This window comes from Rhinopithecus roxellana, chromosome 13 (assembly GCF_007565055.1).
Source record: "Rhinopithecus roxellana isolate Shanxi Qingling chromosome 13, ASM756505v1, whole genome shotgun sequence".
NCBI lineage: Eukaryota > Metazoa > Chordata > Mammalia > Primates > Cercopithecidae > Rhinopithecus > Rhinopithecus roxellana.
Genome location: NC_044561.1, coordinates 1,587,397 through 1,609,810, shown reverse-complemented (window position 1 = coordinate 1,609,810; position 22,414 = coordinate 1,587,397). Strand labels below are relative to the sequence as shown.

The window sequence follows — 22,414 nt, the reverse complement described above, 5'->3', positions numbered from 1 at the left end:
GCCTCTGCAGGCCTGTCCCTTGGTGAGGTCACACACGGAGGCGGGGCTCAGGATTGGGGGGCGGAATCATGCGCAGGGGGCGGGGCCCGAGAGAGAGCCTGGAGGAGACCGGAAGTCCCTCAGCCTCCGCCCGCCCTCGTGCTCCCTTCAGCCCCTTCGCAGCTCTGTGCGCAAGGTCGTGTCCCGGAAGTGAAGGGGCCATGTTGATGGGTGACCCGGAGAGAGGTACCCGGCCGGAGGCGAGTCCTGCGGAGTGGTAGCGCGCGCGCGGCCTGCGGGTGAGTGAGGGAAGGAATGTGGACCGGCGGCTGCTGGGTGGCCGGGAGGTTGCGGCGCCTCCTCTCAGGCTGCTGCCGGCGCCTCGCATGCGGCCCGGACCCAGGATACCGGCCTGCAGCCGGGGGTCTCGCCCCATCCCGCCCTGGGCTTTCCCCTGGGAGGCCCCTCGGCGGCCCCGCCCCGCCCCAACCTCGGAGACCTCCCGGGTCCCGGAGCAGGCCTGCCCTGGCGTCTGGGCCTCCGCACCCCGGCCCGGCCCCCAGGGTTGGGGAAGTGCAGACTGGCTGGGGCTCAGCCGCCCACTCTCACAGCGACCTTGTAGTTACAGCCCTCGCCGTGACAGTCGCCTTTTGCCTCGTCAGACACTTCTGTTGATTTTCTACATCGGAAGGCCGAGGGAGCTCTTAAACAGTTGAGGAAAAATGGACAGGGATGGTGGCTTGCTCAAGCTTGCGCAGGAAGTTAGCAAGGCCGGAGGCTAAGGGCTAGCGGACTTTGGGCCCAAAGTCCAATCTTTTTTTCCAGCCAAATACTTCCCCCACTCCCTGTCATTTCTTTATTTCTGAAACGGAAGTGATCATTTTTTCCACATAGGGACGTTGTGAACGTCTCTCCTTCGTTAAACATAAGTTTGGGCCCCTTGTATGTGCCAAGCGATGTGCTAGGAAAGTTCGTGGAGCACCCAGAAGTGCTGTACACATGGTCCGGCTCCAGCAAAGGGTAACTCATTCCAGAGGCAGGCAGAGTTGGGGTCAGGAGTGCAGCCCTCCCCTTGACAGTTGTGGGCCCGCAGGCAAGTTACTTCCCTCTGGGAGATTGTTTCCTCCACTTAAAATGGGGTAATGTTGACCCTAGGGTAGCTGACAGAATGAGTTGTTATGTGAGACATGTTTCAAACGTTGCACATTGTATATAGTGCAATATAATGCAATAAGCATTTACTGTTACTAAGAACCCTGACCACCTCCTAGATTGTTAGTGTAAATGTGACAATGGGTAACAAAGCACTTTACAGATATGCTTGTGTAAACAGGGTTTATTGTTACTGAAGGAAGGCAGTGGCAGTTTATACTTAAATGTAATTATTTACTGAGCATCTACAAACTTGGCTAGGTGGTACTAATAACAGCTGCTGTTGATAGGGTGGTTAGTGTGTGCCAAGTGCTGTTCTAAACATGTTCATATACATTAAATTCATTTAGTGCTTATGCCAACCGTATGGGCAAAATATGATTTTTATCCTCACTTTATAGATGAGGAACTGAGACAGGCACCGAGAGGTTAGGAGACTTGCCCATGGTAGTGCAGTTCGCAAGTGCTGGTGCCAGGATTTAAGTATGGTTGAGTGCTTGTCTTCAGCCCTCCTAGATCACCCCCTGTTGTGAAGTTGTATTACCGTTCTTTACATGCACAGTTCTCAAAATAAACCCTATGTGGTAGGTACTATTGCCATAATATCCTAATCATTTTGTAAGTGAGGACGCTGGTGCTCAGTGGGGGTTCAGTCCTTTGCCCAAAGTCATATGGCACGTAAGTGGCAGGGCCAGGATTTGAGGCCTGGTGAACCACAACCTGTATGTTTCCAGAATGGGCATCCAGAGGCTGGGGTCTCTAGTCCTAGTCTTGCTATTAAGTCATAAGGTGATCTAGGGGATCTCTGGAACTTGGATTAAAAACCCCTCATAGTCTCTACGGGTCCTTTTGTTATTAATTCTGATACTAGGCCTCTATGTCTTTCTTTCTGTTGATAGTGTGACACCCAGCGCCTGCCAGTCCCCCATGGCCCCGTGGAGCCGAGAGGCGGTGCTGAGTCTTTATCGGGCTCTGCTGCGCCAGGGCCGACAGCTTCGCTACACTGATCGAGACTTCTACTTTGCCTCCATCCGCCGTGAATTCCGAAAACATCAGAAGCTGGAGGACCCTGAGGCCCGGGAGAGGCAGCTGGAGAAGGGCCTGGTCTTTCTCAACGGCAAATTGGGGAGGATCATTTAGGATCCTCCAAGGGAAAGAGGACAAAGGTGCCTTCTGTGGACACTCCTGCTCTCTCCCATCCCCACCTTACAGATGCATTAAGTAGCTTCAGGTATGTAGGCCCTCATTCCCATAGGTTTCATTATTTTTTGTTGCAAGGGACTGAGAAAAGGATCAAAGTCGTCCTTTTAGTCATTAGAAATCAGTGGAGAGCCAGGTGTGCTGGTGTGCATCTATAGTCCCAGCTCTGCAGGAGGTTGAGGCAGGAGGATGGCTTGAGCCCAGGAGGTTGAGGCTGCAGTGAGCTATGATTGCACCACTGCACTCCAGGCTGGGTGACAGAATGGGACCCTGTCTCTGGGGGAAAAAAAAAAAAGGCCGGGCATGGTGGCTCACGCCTGTAATCCCAGCACTTTGGGAGGCCGAGACGGGTGGATCACGAGGTCAGGAGATCGAGACCATCCTGGTCTACACGGTGAAACCCCGTCTCTACTAAAAAATACAAAAAAAAAAACTAGCCGGGCGAGATGGCAGGCGCCTGTAGTCCCAGCCACTCGGGAGGCTGAGGCAGGAAAATGGCGTAAACCCGGGAGGCGGAGCTTGCAGTGAGCCGAGATCCCACCACTGCACTCCAGCCTGGGCGACAGAGCGAGACTCCGTCTCAAAAAAAAAAAAAAAAAAAAACTTGCAGTTCCCACTTCCAAGCATTTGCTTATTCCTGCCCCGCTGCTGATAAGCCTTTATTTCTCATTTGAGGCAGACCTCAAATGTCCTCTTTTTTTTTTTTTTTTTTTTGAGATGGGGTTTCACCGTGTTAGCCAGGATGGTCTCGATCTCCTGACCTCGTGATCCACCCGTCTCGGCCTCCCAAAGTGCTGGGATTACAGGCTTGAGCCACCGCGCCCGGCCTGTTTTTTTTTTTTTCTAAGAGACAAGGTCTCACTCTCGTCCAAGCTGGAGTACGGTGGCATGATCATAGCTCTCTGGAACCTTGAATGCCTGGCTTCAAGCAGTCCTCCCTTTTCAGCCTCCTGAGTAGCTGGGACGCCAGGCATATACCAATGTGCCCAACTAACTTTTTATTTTTATTTTTCTCGTAGAGATGGTCTTGCTATGTTGCCCAGGCTGCTCTGAAACTCTTAGCCTCAAGCGATCCTCCCGTCCTGGCCTCCCAAAGCATTGGGATTATCGGGGCAAACAGCTCTGCCTGTCCAGAAACTGCACTTTGTAGTCTGGAAACTTAAGTCTGGTGTGGCCAGAATGGTACCTCTGTAAGGCAGATAGCCAGAGTTGAGGCTGGGCCAGATCTGGAAGGACATTGACTCCAAGTTGAGATTGTAATGTAGATCTTATTATGCGGGGACCATCACAGCTCTGTAAGCAGAGGAATGACATAGCCACATTTGTATCGTAGAGGGAGCATACCAGTGGCAGTGTGAAGAATAAATTGATGAGAGATACTAGAGGTATTGGATGTAGCCGGATGAGATCGAGGGACCGAGGGGTGGGGGTGGCCGCATATAAACACAGTGTGTACAGCAGTGGGACTTGGTGATCAGTTGGCTGAGGCAGGAGGAGGAGAGAGAAAGATGAAGAGTAACTGGGTAACTGGGTGTAAGGCCTGCCAGCTGGGTGGAGGGTGCTGCTTTTAACTGGAGGAGGGAAAGCTGGAGGAGGAGCCTTATGTAATGGCTTTTGGTTCTTAGCCACTTAGGATTGGCACACCTGCCTTTGGCGGTACAGGGCCAGGGGTGGGGTGATGCCCATGGGAGCCTGTCTGCACAGGGAGGGTTGGCTAGCAGATCTGGGAGGGCATTAGGGCGTTCCTTGAAATCTGTGTTCCTAATATATTTTGGCTGTGAGTTGGGCTACACGCTGCTATCACCACCCCCTCAAAAAAACCAAGAAACAAAACGCTGTAGGGTTAATACTTCATTCCCACGACAGATACTCAGTATGCATCAAACACTGCACACCCTGGGGATGCGGCAGTGAATGAGCCCAAGTGTCCCCCAGAAGCATAGGGTCGGGGGTTCATGGAGTGGAGATGGGAACAAGGTAGGGAGCAAGTACCTAGGACCCCTGTAGATTAGTTCCCCCACCAGCTTGAGCTCGGGGTTCAAATCTTGGCCATGTAATTTACTGACACAGTGACCTTGGGTCGGTTACAGAAACTACTCAGTTTCTTCATCCAGTACATTTGGAATAATATTACTGATGTCATGGGATTGTTGTTGTGAGGATTGAGGGAATTAATAATAAGTGTAAAATTCCCAGCACATAATGCACACTCAATATTATGTTACCTAGTCTTGTACGTACTCAAGCAAGATAGGTTTATAAAAAGGCCTATGGCTTTTTCAATTAAAATAAGTTGGAACTTTAACAATTCTGTGCTGTCATCCTAGGAAGCCGCAAGGCCTCCATTATTCATCATCCTTACTTTATTAGGGTAATGAGCATTTCTGTTCCCATTTTTGTATCTAGGGAGACAGGTTAAATAACTTGCCTGCAATGTTGGCAGAGCTCAAATTCTCCATCCCTAGTTCTGCCCACCAGGTCTGTGTTCCTTTTTTGTTTTTTATTTTAACTATCTTAACCATTTTAAAGTGTACAGTTCAGGAGCAGTAAGTATATTCACATTGTTGTGTAACAGAGCCCCAGAACTTTTTTCATCTGGCACATCTGAAACTCTATACCCATGAAACAATGGGGTTCCTTCATGACAGTCCCGATTGGAGGTGCAGTTCTTACCTGCTAGTAGGCTGTAAGCTTATGTGGCAGAACCTGAGTGGAGAATGTGTCGTGTAGAAGCAGTTTAAACTGGAACAAGTTGAATTAACTCTTCAAGTAAGGTCCATGTCTGTCTGTTGAGCTTGTGGATGCTCTCTTCTATTCCATGTCACCAGGTCTATGATGTCAGTTGGTCCTTGGATGGTGGGTGGGGGGTGTATATTGTACTACAGTAGGAAAAGCTTTTTTTTTTTTGAAACGGAGTCTTGCTCTGTCGCCCAGGCTGTAGTGCAGTGGGTGCAGTGCAGTCTTGGCTCACTGCAACCTCCGCCTCGTGGGTTCAAGTGATTCTCCTGCCTCAGCCTCCCGAGTAGCTGGGACTACAAGCGCCCGCCACCACACCCAGCTAATGTTTTGTATTTTTAGTAGAGACGGGGTTTCACCTGTTAGCCAGGATGGTCTCGATCTCCTGACCTCGTGATCCACTGGCGTGAGGCACTGCGTCCGGCGGAAGAGGCTTTAACAAGCTGGCCCAACTTAATAGTTTTGATTTTAGCTGGTGGCTCACGCCTGTAATCCCGACACTTTGGGAGGCCGAAGTGGGTGGATCACCTGAGGTCAGGAGTTCGAGACCAGCCTGGCTAACATGGTGAAACCCTCACTCTACTAAAAATACAAAAAATTAGCAGGGCGTGGTGGCACATGCCTATAATCTCAGCTACTAGGGAGGCTGAAGCAGGAGAACTGCTTGAACCCAGGAGGCGGAGGTTGCAGTGAGCCGGGATCGCCCCACTACACTCCATCCAGCCTGGGTGACAGAGCGATACTCAGTCTCAAAAAAAAAAGAAAGAAAGAAAAAATAGTTTTGATCTGAAGCCCAAGACGGTATCACTGCGATTTTAAAGGCCGTTTTAGAGCAGTCTCAAAAAGTGGAATATCACTCAGAGGACGGTCTGGGTTGCTGACTGACTTCTGGAAGCTGACCTTTGTCCTGTGGATGGAAATCTTAAAAGACTAGATGATAACTCATTTGTGGAGCACTTTTACAGTTGATAGACCATCCACTGCAATACAGTTTATACCGTTCACATGCAGTATTGCAGTGGGTGGTATTTCCTCACTACAACCCTGTGATTTGGTCCCATGCAGGGACCATTATCCCCTTTTCGTAGCTGAGGTGTTAAGTAACTCATTTGAGGTCACCCAGCTAATAAGTCAGGGCTCAAGGCAAGTTCCGTATCTCAGGATTTCTAACTCTAAAACCCATGCTCTGTTCTGTCACCTGTAGCACCACCTTGTAGTCATCAGAAGGGCACCAAGGACTAAAATGGTCCAGGGAGGCTGCTGCTGCCCGGAGCGAGGAGGTGCCCTTCTGGCCTTGCTGCATCACACTGAAGGATCATTTAGAGGGCCGTTGTGTCCAGTGGCTCTCCCTATTGTAAATATTTCAGTAAAGAGTTAAAACGAGACATGGTTATGTGTGGGGAAATGTATAATGTTCTGCTTTTTTCCTGATTGGGTTACTGTGCCTCTGCTAAGTTTGGTATGTCTCGTCTCTGTCTCAGTGTCTCACTGTCTGGAGGGAGGGTGTCTGGTGCTCTTCCCTGACTCCACCTGTCAATACAAACGTTAACTCTTCTCCCTGGCCTTGCTCTGTACATTTGAGGTAAGAATGTACTTGGTTTGGCCAGATAGTCTCTCATGTCCCTAAACCTGAAGCTTCTGTTGACTGTAAATGGTAGAGAAAAGGAAAGCACCCCCAAGGTGTGAACTGTAGTTAGGGAAAAAATATTTTTGGGCTTGACAGTGACTCTTAGTTAACTCAATTACTGGACTAATAGCGTCAGAAATGTTTCTTTGTTTTTCAGGGAGGCAGAGGCAGGAGCATAAGATGCGGAAGCTGGCAATACCCAGTTGTAACATGGTATTAGAAGGAATGTTATTTTACATGGAAGATAATCCTTAGTGATCCTTTTTTTTTTTCCTCAAGACAGAGTCCTGCTCTGTTGCCCAGGCTGGAGTGCAATGGCGATTCGCCTGCCTCGGCCACCATGCCCGGCTAATTTTTTGTATTTTTAGTAGAGACGGGGTTTCACTATGTTGGTCAGGCTGGTCTTGAAATTCTGACCTTGTGATCCACCCGCCTTGACCTCCCAAAGTGCTGGGATTACAGGTGTGAGCCACTGTGCCCAGCTGATCCTGTCTCTTGATGTCCTCCTATTCTGGGACACTAAATGGTATCCGACTTTGTTTTCTCTTATGTCATTCCTGGTGTGAAGGACACAGGATATTATAGAGGAGAGTGGCAGGTATTCCAATCTGAACCATGCTGTCATCCTTTACCTGGCTCAGGCCCAGGGTTCTAACTCCACGGGAATGGGCTTATCTGGGGACTGCTGCTACTGCTGCAATCAGGAAGACTCCCCTGTAGCCGGGAGCAGCACTGGCCTGAGCACTGCACTGGAGGCCAGCCTCTGCGCTGTGGTGCCCAAGTACTCCTTTCAGGTGACCACATTTTTAGTTCCTCTTCCAAGTGTAATCGAGCAGATGGGTGTTTTGTTTTCCAGTTAGCAGTCGAGTCTGCAGTGTCCTTTGTGTTTTTATCTCCCAGGATACCAGTCTCACCTAAGCTTTTATAGTCCCCGCTGCACACTTTTCTCAAGAAACAAAGCATTTGTCAAGTAGGAGGGTCCATGGAGGGACCTTTTTCTCACATATGGATGTGTAGTTCCAGTTCCATGTGCAGGGTGTTTGGTACATGTTGTTTTGTGTTTGGTTTGCAGAAAGTAGATAGAATAAAGGCCGATTTGATTTGGGTATGGGTGAGCATAGTACAGTAGAAAAAGCATCATACAAGGAGTGAGGAGTCCTGAGTTCTGGAGATGACTGTGTCATTTTGTTTTTGTTTTTGAGGTGGAGTTTCGCTCTTGTTGCCCAGGCTAGAGTGCAATAGTGTGATCTTGGCTCACTGCAACCTCCGCCTTCCAGGTTCAAGGGATTCTCCTGCCTTGGCCTCCTGAGAAGCTGCGATTACAGGAGTGCGCCATCACATCTGGCTAATTTTGTATTTTTAGTAGTAACGGGGTTTCTCCATGTTGGCTAGGCTTGTCTTGAACTCCTGACCTCAGGTGATCCGCTCGCCTCAGCCTCCCAAAGTGCTGGGATTACAGGTGTGAGCCACCGTGCCCGGCCCATTTATTTTTTTATTTTTTTATTTTTATTTTTATTTTTATTTTATTTTTTTTATTTTTATTTCAGATGGAGTCTCTCTCTGCCGCCCAGGCTGGAGTGCAGTGGCCGATCTCAGCTCACTGCAAGCTCCGCCTCCCGGGTTTACGCCATTCTCCTGCCTCAGCCTCCCGAGTAGCTGGGACTACAGGCGCCCGCCACCTCGCCCGGCTAGTTTTTTGTATTTTTTTAGTAGAGACGGGGTTTCACCGTGTTAGCCAGGATGGTCTCGATCTCCTGACCTCGTGATCCGTCCGTCTCGGCCTCCCAAAGTGCTGGGATTACAGGCTTGAGCCACCGCGCCCGGCCCTTTTATTTTTATTTTTAAGAGATGGGGTCTCGCTCTGTCACTGAGGCTAGAGTGTAGTGGCACGATCATAGCTCACTGTAGCTTCAAACTCCTGGGCTCAAGCATTCCTCTTGCCTCATTCTCCTAAGTAGATAGGACTATAGGCATGTGCCACCATGCTCAATTAATTTATTTTTATCTTTTACTTTTGGAGATGGGGGTCTTGCCATGTTGCTCAGGTTGGTCTTGAACTTCTGGCCGCAAGCGATCTTTCCATCTAAGCCTCCCAAGTAGCTAGGATTACAGGCACGAGCCACTGAGCCTGGCGATTGTACCATTTCTTTTCTCTGAGACCTGGCACATCACCTCCCTATGTGTGAGGACCTCCCTATGTTGAGGTGATGTGATGGCATTAGATGAGCTCCAAGGCCCCGCTCAGATCCAACCTTCCACAAAGTAGTGGCAAAAGCATGAAGAAATGACCTGCATTATAACCCCTGTGAAGGGGTAGAGAGACCTGCATGATAACATTGTGAAGGGGTAGAGAGACTTGCGTTATAACCCCTGTGAAGGGGTAGAGAGACCTGCGTTATAACACTGTGAAGGGGTAGAGAGACCTGCGTTATAACATTGTGAAGGGGTATGGAGACCTGCATTATAACCTCTGTGAAGGGGTAGAGAGACCTGCGTTACAACATTGTGAAGGGGTAGAGAGACCTGCGTTATCACCCCTGTGAATGGGTAGAGAGACCTGCGTTATCACCCCGTGAAGGGGTAGAGAGACCTGCGTTATAACATTGTGAAGGGGTAGAGAGACCTGTGGTATAACATTGTGAAGGGGTAGAGAGACTTGCGTTATCACCCCTGTGAAGGGGTAGAGAGACCTGCCTTAGAACATTGTGAAGGAGTAGAGAGAGGGTTGTTTTGCATGGTGGGCTACTTCATTGTAATATAAAAAAGGATTGACACTGAGCTTAATGCTTTCTTAATCTGACTAGCTTGGGGAAGGTTTTCCTACAGTACCCAGGATCCGTCCCTCCTCCTTGCATCCTGATCTATCATGGGACATTGTAGCTCCTTCTAGACCCTAAAGTGTACAGTGCTGGAGGCAAGAGGATTTGGGTTGCTGGAACTCACAGAGTACCCTGTATTTGTTGGGGTTTGGCTTGTTGGGGGAGGGAGAGTCTTGGGGTCCCAGTACTTATGGCCATGTTCTATCTTCATTCTCAGATGAGCAATGGCAGGCGCTGGTGAGCGCAAAGGCAAGAAGGATGACAATGGCATTGGCACGGCCATTGACTTTGTGCTCTCCAATGCCCGGCTGGTGCTGGGGGTGGGTGGAGCGGCCATGCTGGGCATCGCCACGTTGGCAGTTAAGCGGGTAAGTGCATGCAGCCAGGGCCAGGGGTGGGATGTAGTGGTATGGTCATAAGATGTAACATTTTATAGAAAGAAAATGTCGAAGCCTTCTAGTAATAGGAGGAAATGATCACAATGATGTTAAGTGAAAAAAACAGGTTTCAAAAGTACGTGTAGAGTGGTCTTCATTACATGCATCTGGAAAGAAACATACCAGATATTACAGACAGTTTTCTCTGGGTCATGACACATGGATTATCTATGTCTTATTTAGTCTTTTCTGAGATTTTCTGCATGGAGCAAAGTATTCTATAATCTAGAATACAAACAAAATTACTAAAAGATAGTAGTTGAACTTACTAGGACAGCGCTTCTGGAGAGGAAGTAAATTGGAAGGAAATAGGGAAAGAGGGCAGGTTTATGTCCTTTGTCCTCTGTGCTATTTCAGATGTACGATCGGGCGATCAGTGCCCCTACCAGCCCCACCCGCCTGAGCCATTCGGGGAAAAGGAGCTGGGAAGAACCAAACTGGATGGGCTCCCCCCGACTGCTGAACAGGGACATGAAGACGGGCCTGAGTCGGTCCCTGCAGACCCTTCCCACAGACTCCTCTGCCTTCGACACAGGTGAGAAGGGCTGCTGCCCCTCCTGGGACCTCTCTGGACTTTCAGTACCACTCCTGCACTCAACAGATGTTTCCTGAGCACATCTGTGCCAGGCACTGTGCCAGCACTTGCCCTCCATGCCGGGCCCTTCTTTCTGGGGCTGAGGCAGCTGTGGACTGAGCAGGCATGGGCAGAGCTCACGTGCCTCTCTTTCTTGCCTTGGCAGATACATTCTGCCCGCCCCGGCCCAAGCCAGTGGCCAGGAAGGGCCAGGTAGACTTGAAGAAGTCACGACTCCGCATGTCCCTGCAGGAGAAACTTCTTACTTACTACCGGAACCGGGCAGCCATCCCTGCTGGAGAGCAGGCTCGGGCCAAGCAAGCTGCTGTGGACATATGTGCCGAACTCCGGAGCTTCCTGCGGGCCAAGTTGCCTGACATGCCGCTTCGGGACATGTACTTGAGTGGCAGCCTCTATGATGACCTGCAGGTAACAAGGTGGTTCTCATGGTGGGTGGGGTTTGGGTGCTAAGCACAGTGGTGGTGTTGGCACAGATCAGTGTCCAGGCTTGCTAGAAAGACTGAGGTCTTACAGCTTCCGAATCCTGTGTACTGCAGCAGCATTTGGAGAGCCATACTTGTTATTCTTTTTTTGTTTGGTTTGGTTTTGTTTTTGAGATGGAGTCTCGCTTTGTCGCCCAGGCTGGAGTGGTGCAGTGGCGTGATCTCGACTCACTGCAAGCTCCGCCTCCCGAGTTCAAGCGATTCTCCTGCCTCAGCCTTCTGAGTAACTGGGATTACAGGTGTGTGCCATCACTCCCGGCTAATTTTTTTGTATTTTTAGTAGAGATAGGGTTTTGCCATGTTGGCCAGGCTGGTCTCGAACTCCTGACCTCAGGTGATCCACCTGCCTTGGCCTCCCACAATGCTGGGATCACAGGTGTGAGCCACCGCACCTGGTATGTTATTCTTTCTTCTTGTGTCTTTAATCCTTTCTCATGTTTTAGTCCTACTTACAACTTTTAAGAAGCTATAAGAGGCCTTCTCCTTCCTATATTCTTGTATCCATCTCTCCTTTCTAGTTTTCTCAGTCTGTGTAGATTGATATGATGACATGAAAGAACTCTTTTTTTTTTTTTTTTTGAGATGGAGTCTTGTTCTATTGCCCAGGCTGGAGTACAGTGGCACGATCTTGGCTCACTGCAACCTCCGCCTCCTGCGTTCAAGCAGTTCTCCTGCCTCAGCTTCCCGAGTAGCTGGGACTACAGGCACCCGCCACAATGCCCGGCTAATTTTTTTGTATTTTTAGTAGAGATGGGGTTTCACCATGTTGGCTGGGCTAGTCTCGAACTCCTGACCTCAAGTGAGCTGGCCGCCTCGGCCTCCCACAGTGCTGGGATTACAGGCGTGAGCCACTGCGCCCGTCCTAGAGTTCCCATTCTTGCTGGGGGAATGTAAGATGGTGGGAACCGTGTTGGAGGAAGCGTGTCTTTTGAACAGAGTAAACCCTCCAAACGTTTTAAATTCTGCTGTGACAGGTGGTGGCAGCTGACCACATCCAGCTGATTGTGCCCCTTGTGCTGGAGCAGAACCTGTGGTCGTGTATTCCTGGTGAAGACACCATCATGAATGTTCCTGGCTTCTTCCTGGTTCGTCGTGAGAATCCAGAGTACTTTCCTCGTGGGAGCAGTTACTGGGACCGCTGTGTAGTAGGGGGCTACCTCTCCCCAAAGACAGTCGCAGATACATTTGAGAAGGTGGTGGCTGGCTCCATCAATTGGCCAGCCATAGGGTCCCTCTTGGACTATGTGATCCGGCCGGCACCACCCCCAGAGGCCCTCACACTGGAGGTACAGTACGAGCGTGACAAACATCTCTTCATTGACTTCCTGCCATCAGTGACCCTCGGTGACACAGTCTTGGTGGCCAAACCACACCGGCTAGCCCAGTATGATAACCTGTGGCGGCTGAGCCTGCGTCCCGCAGAGACGGCACGCCTGCGGGCTCTGGACCAGGCTGACTCGGGCTGCCGATCTCTGTGCCTCAAGATCCTCAAGGCCATATGCAAGTCCACCCCGTCTCTGGGCCACCTCACTGCCAGCCAGCTAACCAATGTCATCCTCCTCTTGGCCCAGGAGGAGGCTGACTGGTCTCCAGATATGCTGGCCGACCGTTTCCTGCAGGCCCTGAGGGGACTTATCAGCTACTTAGAGGCTGGAATCCTGCCCAGTGCTCTAAACCCCAAGGTGAACTTATTTGCAGAGCTCACCCCTGAGGAAATAGACGAATTAGGATACACTCTGTATTGCTCATTGTCCGAGCCAGAGGTGCTGCTGCAGACGTAGGGCAGGTGAAGGCCAAAGCGGGTGTTGGTGGTCAGGCCCTGGATTCTCCGTTAGATACACTTGGCTGCGTAGTTGGTGCCTCACAGGGTTCCTGGTGCCTGCTGTCTTGCTGATCATCAACCTGGTCACTTCATGCTGATTAGAATGACATCTCTTCCATCTCCTATTTTCTTACCCAACTCTTCCTATTTTTGTTACCAATCACTGTGCTCCTTGCTCCCCCAGCTCCAGGCTAATTTTTCTGGAATGAATTGAGAAGGTGGTGTGCTGGCCTGAGCTGATGGACCACTTGGTGTTTTGCATTTCGGCCCATGTTTGCTGCCTCTGTCTGGCCTGCCTTGCCTGTTTGCCTCTTCCTATTCAGTGTCTTTTCTATTTTTTCCTCTCTTGTTCATGCCTTCTGTTTTGCTCTTGTCCCTGGAGCATATCTGCCTAATTAAGATGTTGCCTTTTAGTTGAATGCCACTGAAGAGCTGTGATAGCATGTTTCAAAGCTGAACTCTACAGAGTGAGTGCTGGGACAGGATTTAGGGTTTCTGGGAGTGAGGCTGGTAGAAGAGCTGGCCTTGACCCCGGTTCCTGGAGTAGAGTTCGCCCTCCCCGCCACCTCCTGACCCATTCCTAAATGCTGAAAACGCCTCTCACGGAAACACTGTTAGTGATCCCCGCAGGACAAGCTGGATTCTAAGTTATTTGCAGATTGAATTTCTGGGTGGCTATCAGCAGAAGTGCAGAGTAGAGAACCAGAGCTAGTTAAGGGCCTAGTGGAGGGTTTGTGTGCCCAGTGTCTGCTCCTCATCTGTGGCTGCAGGGGTCAGACAGACAAGGATGGGGGCTGCCAGGACACCACCTCATCATGAATGCTGGTTTTCACCCCTTTTCCTTATTTTATTGCCAATCAGGACAAGGCCTTGAAGGAATGCAGCCTTAGCCATCAGTTGAGCATGAGGGAGGTACACAGGTGACTGAATGTCAGTCGGAAAATCCGGTCACTAGTTGGGGTTTGGTGGCCATGTTTTCTCCCCAGACAGGCCCTGCTTTTCTAGGATGTGGCCTTAGGCAAGAACAGACCCAACAGCCAGCCCTTCATCCTCTAGTGTCTGCCATAGGCACGTGAGGGGGTGTTTGCTGAGCGCTCGGGGTATGGCCAGAGGGCAAGTGAGCATGCACAGACCTCTTTCCCCTGTCCTGTTTCTCACCCAGCACCTGGGGAGATCGGTGCTACCAAGGAAGAGAGCACACAGCTAAGACACAGGCGAGGAGGTGGGCATTTCCTACGTTCCTCGTTGTTTCCCGCTGCTGAGATTGCAGTATTGATTGCAATGTAAATGGATCCTGAAGGTGGGGAGGGATGTTTAATCCACCATGGCCATGTGTCGTCTTGGTTTGTGTTTCTCCATGTTTGTGGCAAGACGCTGATGATAATTCTGTTTCTCATCTGCCTATTCAGTATGTTGTTTTCCTCCCGTCAAGTTGTCTTATTTTTTTCGATGACTACCTCTCCATCAGTGAGGTTCTGGTGAAGCTTTCTGCAGCTGTCTCATTCCTTTCCAATGATAGTAACAGGAAATAACTCTTTAGCATTGATACCTCAGCAGCAATTTAGGGTAGAGATTCCTGCCCCTCTTTTGTCACAGATGAGGAAGTTGACAACCTTGACTATATTTAGAGGTCTTTTTGCCTCTTTTCCCCTTAACAAGGATTTCTTATGGTGGTTTCAATTTCATTTGCATAAAAGTATTAAGAGGGAACAAAAAAACGATAAAGCTGAGAATCTGGAGAGAGCTTATCTACCTGTCTGTTGGTAAGACTCAAATGAGAGTTTAAAAAAAAAAAATCTGTATGCCTGAGTACCATCCTGGATGAATCCAGAAGGTATGGGGTAGAGCCTAACAGTGAGGGTTCCAGTGTACCTATTGGGTATCCATTACAGGGAAGGGAGAGGAGAGGATTGATGGAGTGTTGTAAAAGTATAGATTATTCTTCATTGAGATAAAGGATTTGGTTTCCCTGCCATGAGTATTAAAAAATTTTAAGTTTTCCCAACCTTGCATCTCTGACCAAATTTCACAGAAAACATTGGAAGGAGGCTGGGGGCGGTGATTCACGCTTGTAATCCCAGCACTGGGAGGCTAAGGCAGGTGGATCACTTGAGGTCAGGAGTTTGAGACCAGCCTGGCCGACGTGAAACCCCATCTCTACCAAAAAGATAAAAATAAGCTGGGCATGGTAGCAGGTGCCTGTAATCCCAGGTACTCGGGAGGCTGAGGCAGGAGAATCACTTAAACCCGGAGAGTGGAGGTTGCAGTGAGCTGAGATCACACCACTGCACTCCAGCCTGGATGACAGAGTGAGACCCTGTTTCAAAAAATTTAAAAAAATAAAAATTGGAAGGAGAGCTTAAAAAAGATAAGATTTTTTTTTTTTTTTTTTTTGAGACGGAGTCTCGCTCTGTCGCCCAGGCTGGAGTGCAGTGGCCGGATCTCAGCTCACTGCAAGCTCCACCTCCCGGGTTCCCGCCATTCTCTTGCCTCAGCCTCCCAAGTAGCTGGCACTACGGGTGCCCGCCACCTCGCCCGGCTAGTTTTTTTTTTTGTATTTTTAGTAGAGACGGGGTTTCACTGTGTTCGCCAGGATGGTCTCAATCTCCTGACCTTGTGATCCGCCCGTCTCGGCCTCCCAAAGTGCTGGGATTACAGGCTTGAGCCACCGCGCCCGGCCTAAAAAAGATAAGATTTTAAGAGTTCCAAGTTATTTTAGTGTAATTGTCACTTGAGGAAGGCAAATGAGTTTATCATTCTTCTTAAAGAGCATCTCTTTTAACTGTTTGACAAAACCGTAACTGTCATTTTACAAGCAAGAACCTCTTAAGTCCTCAAAACTAGAAGCAGTGTGAACTCTAGGCCTTGGTCCTGGTGGGTTTGCTGACCTGACTGGGCAAGCCATTCTTTTTGCTGCCATCTTCTTCTTCATCAATGTGGAACATAGGCACTTGCTTTGAGATTTTTGGATAGAAGAGGACATTCTGCACCTGCCCCCTTTTTTAAATCTTTGGGAAAAGATGAGTAATTTTCCCCGCTACTCTGCCTTCCTGTTCAGTAACTCTTACTTTTGCCTGAAGTAATAGCATCTTCTCCTTCTCCATCTAGAGATTTTTGTGTGTGTGCCATCAAGGTTAGCAAACCTTATACTTAACCTAACACTTAAAAAATGCACTCATTATCTTAAACCTAATAAATTCCAGAGTTTATTTTGGTTCTCCTCTGTTGCCCTTCCCAAAAAATGACTTCAAGATGACAGTATTTTTCTTTACATGCTTGGTTGTGAGTTTTAAAGTTTTATTTAAATAAATGTTGAAGCTTAAGTTTAAAGAAAGCATTGCAGAGGCCCACAGTCTCCTGGGTCCCGGCCGGTGGAGGCGCACCTGTCCGTATTCCACATTCGCTGACTGTGCTCCCTGCACTCCACTCAAGGTGAGAGTTCAGTCTTGAAGGGGAATCAGCTTCAGGATGGAAGGACCCAGGAGAGGCCCCGAAGCGGGGATTCTGTAAATACAGACTACGAGTGTGCAGAGCTCTGTGCCACGGTACTTCCTTGGGACTCTGACTTGGCTGACAACTTGTGCTGTCACAGGATTTGTTAGAACTCTGCCCTTTTGTCTGAAGCTCAAGGCCAAGGAGATTTAGGATAGAGCTGACCCCTGCACCAGGCTGGGAGGCTCCAGCCCTTGTAGATGCCACTTATTATTAAGTGGCCAGAATACCAGAGATGTGGGTTCCATGGTCAGCTGCACAGTGTTTACCTTTACATTTGGATCACCTTGTAGTCTTTAATTATTGGTCCCTGAGGCCAAGTCCACAACTTGCCTTCTAGTCACTTGCTTGCCCATCAGTGGTGGTGGATGTGTTAGCTGGTAGATTTGGAATCAGTCACCAATCTTTCTGTACTGTCTTGGTTAGGTCTGTATAAGTAGGGGCAGCCTAGCCCTGAGACCCAGAGACCTGCTGTCCTTTTTCTCCTTGCGGGAGGAAATAAAACTGGGGAACACAATGTCCTTCCATAGCATAGGAAGAAGAAAATAAAAGTCTCCTTTCCACCAGCGTTGACTTGTGTGTGTTGCATGAAACATCTTCCTGTGGGAGTGGTACTGGGTCTCCATTTTCAGCTAGAGTAACCTTTGAAGTGTGAACTAGGTCTCTATAGAAGAATGGATGGGACAGGCTGCCACGGGAGTCATTCTTGACCTTTTCAGTGTCAAAACTGGGGCATTGTTACTTTAGTACTCAACCATTTGCTCCATCATCTGTCAGGAGGTACTGTCTATAGCAAAAGGAGAACACGTCCTGTGGGTCCCTAGTTTAGCCTTTGGAAGACATGGCTAATGGCTCAGGGATTCTTACTGCCTTTGCATGGAAAGGCTAGACAACTCCTGTATTTATTATTATTAAGACAGGGTCTTGCCCTGTTGCCCAGGCTGAGTTGCAGTGTTGTGATTACAGCTCCCTGCAGCTTGGAATTCCTGGGCTCAAGCAATCCTCCCACCTCTGCCTGAGTAGGTGGGACTACAGGCTGGAGCCACTGCTCCTGGCACCAATTCTGTATATCTCAACACTCATGATTCCCCAAGGAGAAAGAAAAACCATACTTTTATTCCAGCATCCAGTATGCCTTGTGTATACCTGTATACCAGTTTTAAAGTTGTTGGTTTCATCTCATTAAGTAATAGTTAAGAGTCCTCTGAGGCAGCAGGAGGATGTGGAGAGTGGCACAGGTAAGGGTCAGGAGACCTGAGTTCCATGAAGGGTAGCAGCAATAGCAACTATTATTGGGTGCTTACATGTACCGGGCGCTGTGCTAAGTGCTTTACATGTATGACCTCACTTCATGGGCAAGGATACTCATCAGTAGTCTCATTTTACAAATGAGGAAACCGAGGCTCAAAGAGGATAAGTCACTTAGCCAAAATGTCCCAGCCAGGATTCTTTTGGGTGAGCTTCCCAAAATCTGTCTAACTCCTACCCTATACTCCCTCCACTGGGAGCTGTGCGACTTTGAGCAAGAAACTTCATCCCATTGGGCCTCGGTTTACCATTGGAAAGGACTTGTGGGCGAGGTTGAATGAGCACAGCAGATGGCCTGTGGTTATTTAGAGCAGTGCTTCCCTGGTGGTTTGATATCACAGCGATCACAGAAATACTTGTGTGGCCCGGTGAAATGGAGGCGGAAACTCAGTTTCCACTTCACAGGGCCTGACAGGAGGGGGCTGAGGACGATTCGGAGGTTTCCTGTATTCTTAAAACAGACTACCCCTTCCCAACGCACAACCCCGAGCAAGTGGCCGTGGGTTCCCAAGCGGCTCTCCTCCCAGGGCCATGGGTATGACCACTGAAAAGCGGGTTAGGCCGAGGAGTTCAGAACCCGGAGTGAATCGAAACTACCCCAGGAAGACGGCAGCGAAGAAAATCCTGTTCTTAGGGGAACGCAATCTTCGGACACCAGAGGTTCCCCTATGATGCTATTCTGTGGCAGCCTCGCACTTGAGCCGGATGAGAATTGTAAAAACCCAGGTTGGGCGACAGGACGGCGCGTCTTCCCGGCTCCTTTCCAGAGTTTAGGAGGAGCCATGCAGACTCAGCCGGCCTTTGGGTGTAGGTGGGCAGGCCCGGGGCGCCCTCTCGAGACCCCTTCAACCTCCCGGGGGCAACAACACCGTGTCGGCTATGAATGGCGCCTCCGGAAAACTCGGGCTTGGAACAGGTAACCCCCCCGTTTCCGCAGGCCAGAAATCAGCACCCGCAACCGAAAGACGCGCAGGCTGGGAGTGGCGGCGGGGCAGCCAGTGGCGGACCTCCACTGAGAGCGGTAGGACCCGACCGCACGGGCTGGGCCCTGAGGCCACTATGCGGTGCGCTAGGCTAAGGTCTCCTGGGGGCAAGAGCCAGCGCGATTGTAGCTGGCCAGCAGGCTGGCCGGGCTGAAGCCTGGTAGAGACTCGAGACCCCGACCCTTCCCACGCGGACTCCGGCATCCCTCTCCCAGCAGCCGCCCACCTGGGGTCCTAAGCCAATAAGAGCTCGAGATATATATGACTCACCGTGCCTGGGCCAATCAGCTTGACGCGCGCTCTTCGCCCTTACCTCGCGCGATAACCTGGCGTCCTCGGCCTTCACAATAAAAACTCTCCGCCGGAAAACGACCTCTCCCCGCCCACCGCGCCGACACCGGAAGCGAGGCGTGTCTGCGAGATCACTCCGCGCTCCGGCGGTGAAGGAAAGAACGGACTCTGATCATAGAAATCTAGTAAAGTAGTACACCTCTCTCGTTTCGTGAGGTCGTAAGAACAAACACCTTTTCTCGTCACAGCTACGCGCTGGGCATAAACGGTTGGGGCGTCAAAGGGAGGGAAGCGAGCGGGCGCGAGGAGACGGTCACGTGGCGTGGCGGAAGGATGCGTCTGTGCTGCGTCCCCGTAGAGACGAAGTCTATAAAGGGCCAGCGGGCAGCCGCTGCAGCCATTTCTATTTCATCCGCCCACAGATGTAGTTTCTTTCGCACGTGGGCGCCTTCCCTCCTCCCCGCCCGCAGGGTCTACGGCCACCATGGCGTATTAGGGGCAGCAGTGCCTGCGGCAGCATTGGCCTTTGCAGCGGCGGCAGCAGCACCAGGCTCTGCAGCGGCACCACCCCCAGCGGCTTAAGCCATGGCGTGAGTACCAGGGCGGGTCGTCCAGCTGTGCTCCCTGGGCCGGCGCAGGTTTTGGGTTGGTGGGGTGCGATCTGGGGCCGGGGCGGTGCCGCCAAGCAGGAAGCGATTTTACGAGCGCCTGGGACGCGTCGTCTTTGCTTGGGTGTCCCCGAGACGCTCGCGTGCCCGGGATAGGGAAAGCGCATTCAGGTGCCAGGACTGCTTCCACAGGGGCCCTGCCGCCCTCGGACCCCGAGCCCCGCAAGGGTCCCAGGGGTCTCGGCTTCCCCCCCCCCCCCCCCCCGCGAAACGTGGCAGGAACCAAGATGGCGGCGGCAGGGCGGTGGCGCGGGCGTGAGTCAAGGGCGGGCGGTGGGCGGGGCGCGGCCGCCCTGGCCGTATTTGGACGCGGGGACGGAGCGCCTTCCTCTTGGTGGCCGGTGGAAGAATCGCCTGGTCTCCGTGAGCGTCCATTTTGTGGAACCTGAGCCGCAGCAGGGAGGGGCGGATACAACTGCCCCGTTGCCGACTCTCTAGATGGCTGTTCTAGAGAAGTCCCGCCTCGTAAGTGGAAAGATGAGATTCTCAGACCAGCTAACCTCTAATGGGAGTTGGTTTCTGATTCCCATTCAGGCTTCTCACGGCATTCAGCAGCAGCGTTGCTGTAACCGACAAAGACATCTTCGAATTAAGCACATTCCTCGATTCCAGCAAAGCACCGCAACATGACCGAAATGAGCTTCCTGAGCAGCGAGGTGTTGGTGGGGGACTTGATGTCCCCCTTCGACCAGTCGGGTTTGGGGGCTGAAGAAAGCCTAGGTCTCTTAGATGACTACCTGGAGGTGGCCAAGCACTTCAAACCTCATGGGTTCTCCAGCGACAAGGCTAAGGCGGGCTCCTCCGAATGGCTGGCTGTGGAGGGGTTGGTCAGTCCCTCTAACAACGGCAAGGGTGAGTGGGCCACCACCTCATCGTCTGGGTGGGATCTAGGGTTAGGCGCCTGCTACCTTTGTATCTGACTCACTTGGCCCTATCATTCAAATCTTTTGCAGAGGATGCCTTCTCCGGGACAGATTGGATGTTGGAGAAAATGGATTTGAAGGAGTTCGACTTTGATGCCCTGTTGGGTATAGATGACCTGGAAACCATGCCAGATGACCTTTTGACCACGTTGGATGACACGTGTGATCTCTTTGCCCCCCTAGTCCAGGAGACTAACAAGGAGCCCCCCCAGACAGTGAACCCAATTGGCCATCTCCCAGAAAGTTTAACAAAACCCGACCAGGTTGCCCCCTTCACCTTCTTGCAACCTCTTTCCCTTTTCCCAGGGGTCCTGTCCTCCACTCCAGATCATTCCTTTAGTTTAGAGCTGGGCAGTGAAGTGGATATCACTGAAGGAGATAGGAAGCCAGACTCCACTGCTTATGTTGCCATGATCCCTCAGTGCATAAAGGAGGAAGACACCCCCTCAGATAATGATAGTGGCATCTGTATGAGCCCAGAGTCCTATCTGGGCTCTCCTCAGCATAGCCCCTCTACCAGGGGCTCTCCAAATAGGAGCCTCCCATCTCCAGGTGTTCTGTGTGGTTCTGCCCGCCCCAAACCTTACGACCCTCCTGGAGAGAAGATGGTAGAAACAAAAGTAAAGGGTGAGAAACTGGATAAGAAGCTGAAAAAAATGGAGCAAAACAAGACAGCAGCCACTAGGTACCGCCAGAAGAAGAGGGCGGAGCAGGAGGCTCTCACTGGCGAGTGCAAAGAGCTGGAAAAGAAGAATGAGGCTCTGAAAGAGAGGGCGGATTCCCTAGCCAAGGAGATCCAGTACCTGAAAGATTTGATAGAAGAGGTCCGCAAGGCAAGGGGGAAGAAAAGGGTCCCCTAGTTGAGGGTAGTCAGGAGCGTCAATGTGCTTGTACATAGAGTCTGCTGTTGCTGTGTGTTGGAATAAATTATTTTGTAAGGAAAGTACTTGTGTGAATTCCTTTTCGGGCAAAGTAAGCGAGTGAGGCGCCACCCACCCATCCCAAACTGGTCGTAACATTACTTGTGAGATCTGGGGAGGAGGGCAGTCCAGGACTCAAGATGGGTGCCCAGAGTGGGATCTGCTCGCCCTGCTAGGTCTAAGCCACGATGCCTGATGACTTTCATGGGGCCATAGAGCCGGATAGTTGGCAAGCTGTAGCAAGTTGGGTCGTTTACCCGGAGCTGAGTTCGTTGGTTGTGTAGGGAGGAGGCTGGAGATCTCTGGGAGGTTCAGAGGGAGGGACAGCCTGGGCCTCCACATATTTATTCAAGAGGGCTTCATGCCAACAGCTGTCGCCTGAAACCCTGGATAAGGTTGCACAGTCCTTGAGATAAGTACACAAGATTAGGTTTCACTTGTTAGCTGAAAAGTTCTGCAGAAATGTCTTTCTGAAGAAAAATGGCTCTTTTTGGCAATTGATGCTGAAGCCGGACAGGAGCTCAGGGTTGGCCTCCGTTTTTCCTTATGGGGTGGAAGGATGACATCCTGCACAGGTTCTGGCTAGAGCTGGGCACAAAGGCGACAGTTCCTGTGAAGGCTGTTGTTCCTGTTGCTACCTAAACTAGAAGGCCTGGCGTCATGCTAGGATGGATCAGCGCTCAGAAACCACGCCTCCTCACCGCAGCTTCGGACTTCCTGGCGGGGCGACTTCGCTGCCTTTCCAGGCAGGCGATGTCTTTTGTGTTGCGGATGAGTGCTTGAATGCAAGGATCAGCGTATCCTGGGTAGGTCTGTCCTTCCTCTTGTGTCCTTCAGGATCAGTTTTCCTTCTGTGGAAGGTGGTGTACACTTGGTGTGCCCGGGGAATGGCTGGAAGAGTGAGGGTGAGTGCACCCAGGCACTGCCATGTAACAGCACAGCACGTGTGTTTCACTCAGTCCCGGCAGCACACCCAGGAG

General features: G+C 50.8%; 2 protein-coding genes across 2 annotated transcripts; both read left to right on the top strand.

The window, feature by feature from the left end:
• Positions 1 to 30: 30 nt before the first annotated feature.
• On the top strand, positions 31 to 14,632 carry MIEF1 (mitochondrial elongation factor 1). Its single transcript, XM_010389281.2, has 6 exons — positions 31 to 278; positions 2,031 to 2,362; positions 9,731 to 9,881; positions 10,308 to 10,485; positions 10,691 to 10,953; positions 12,002 to 14,632. Exons 3-6 carry the CDS (start codon positions 9,738 to 9,740, stop codon positions 12,806 to 12,808), a joined length of 1,392 nt encoding a protein of 463 aa, XP_010387583.1. The 5' UTR covers positions 31 to 278; positions 2,031 to 2,362; positions 9,731 to 9,737; the 3' UTR covers positions 12,809 to 14,632.
• Positions 14,633 to 18,010: 3,378 nt separating this feature from the next.
• On the top strand, positions 18,011 to 21,460 carry ATF4 (activating transcription factor 4). Its single transcript, XM_010389282.2, has 3 exons — positions 18,011 to 19,513; positions 20,126 to 20,443; positions 20,545 to 21,460. The coding sequence occupies exons 2-3, from the start codon at positions 20,218 to 20,220 to the stop codon at positions 21,372 to 21,374; spliced, it is 1,056 nt and encodes a 351-aa protein (XP_010387584.2). The 5' UTR covers positions 18,011 to 19,513; positions 20,126 to 20,217; the 3' UTR covers positions 21,375 to 21,460.
• Positions 21,461 to 22,414: the final 954 nt, after the last annotated feature.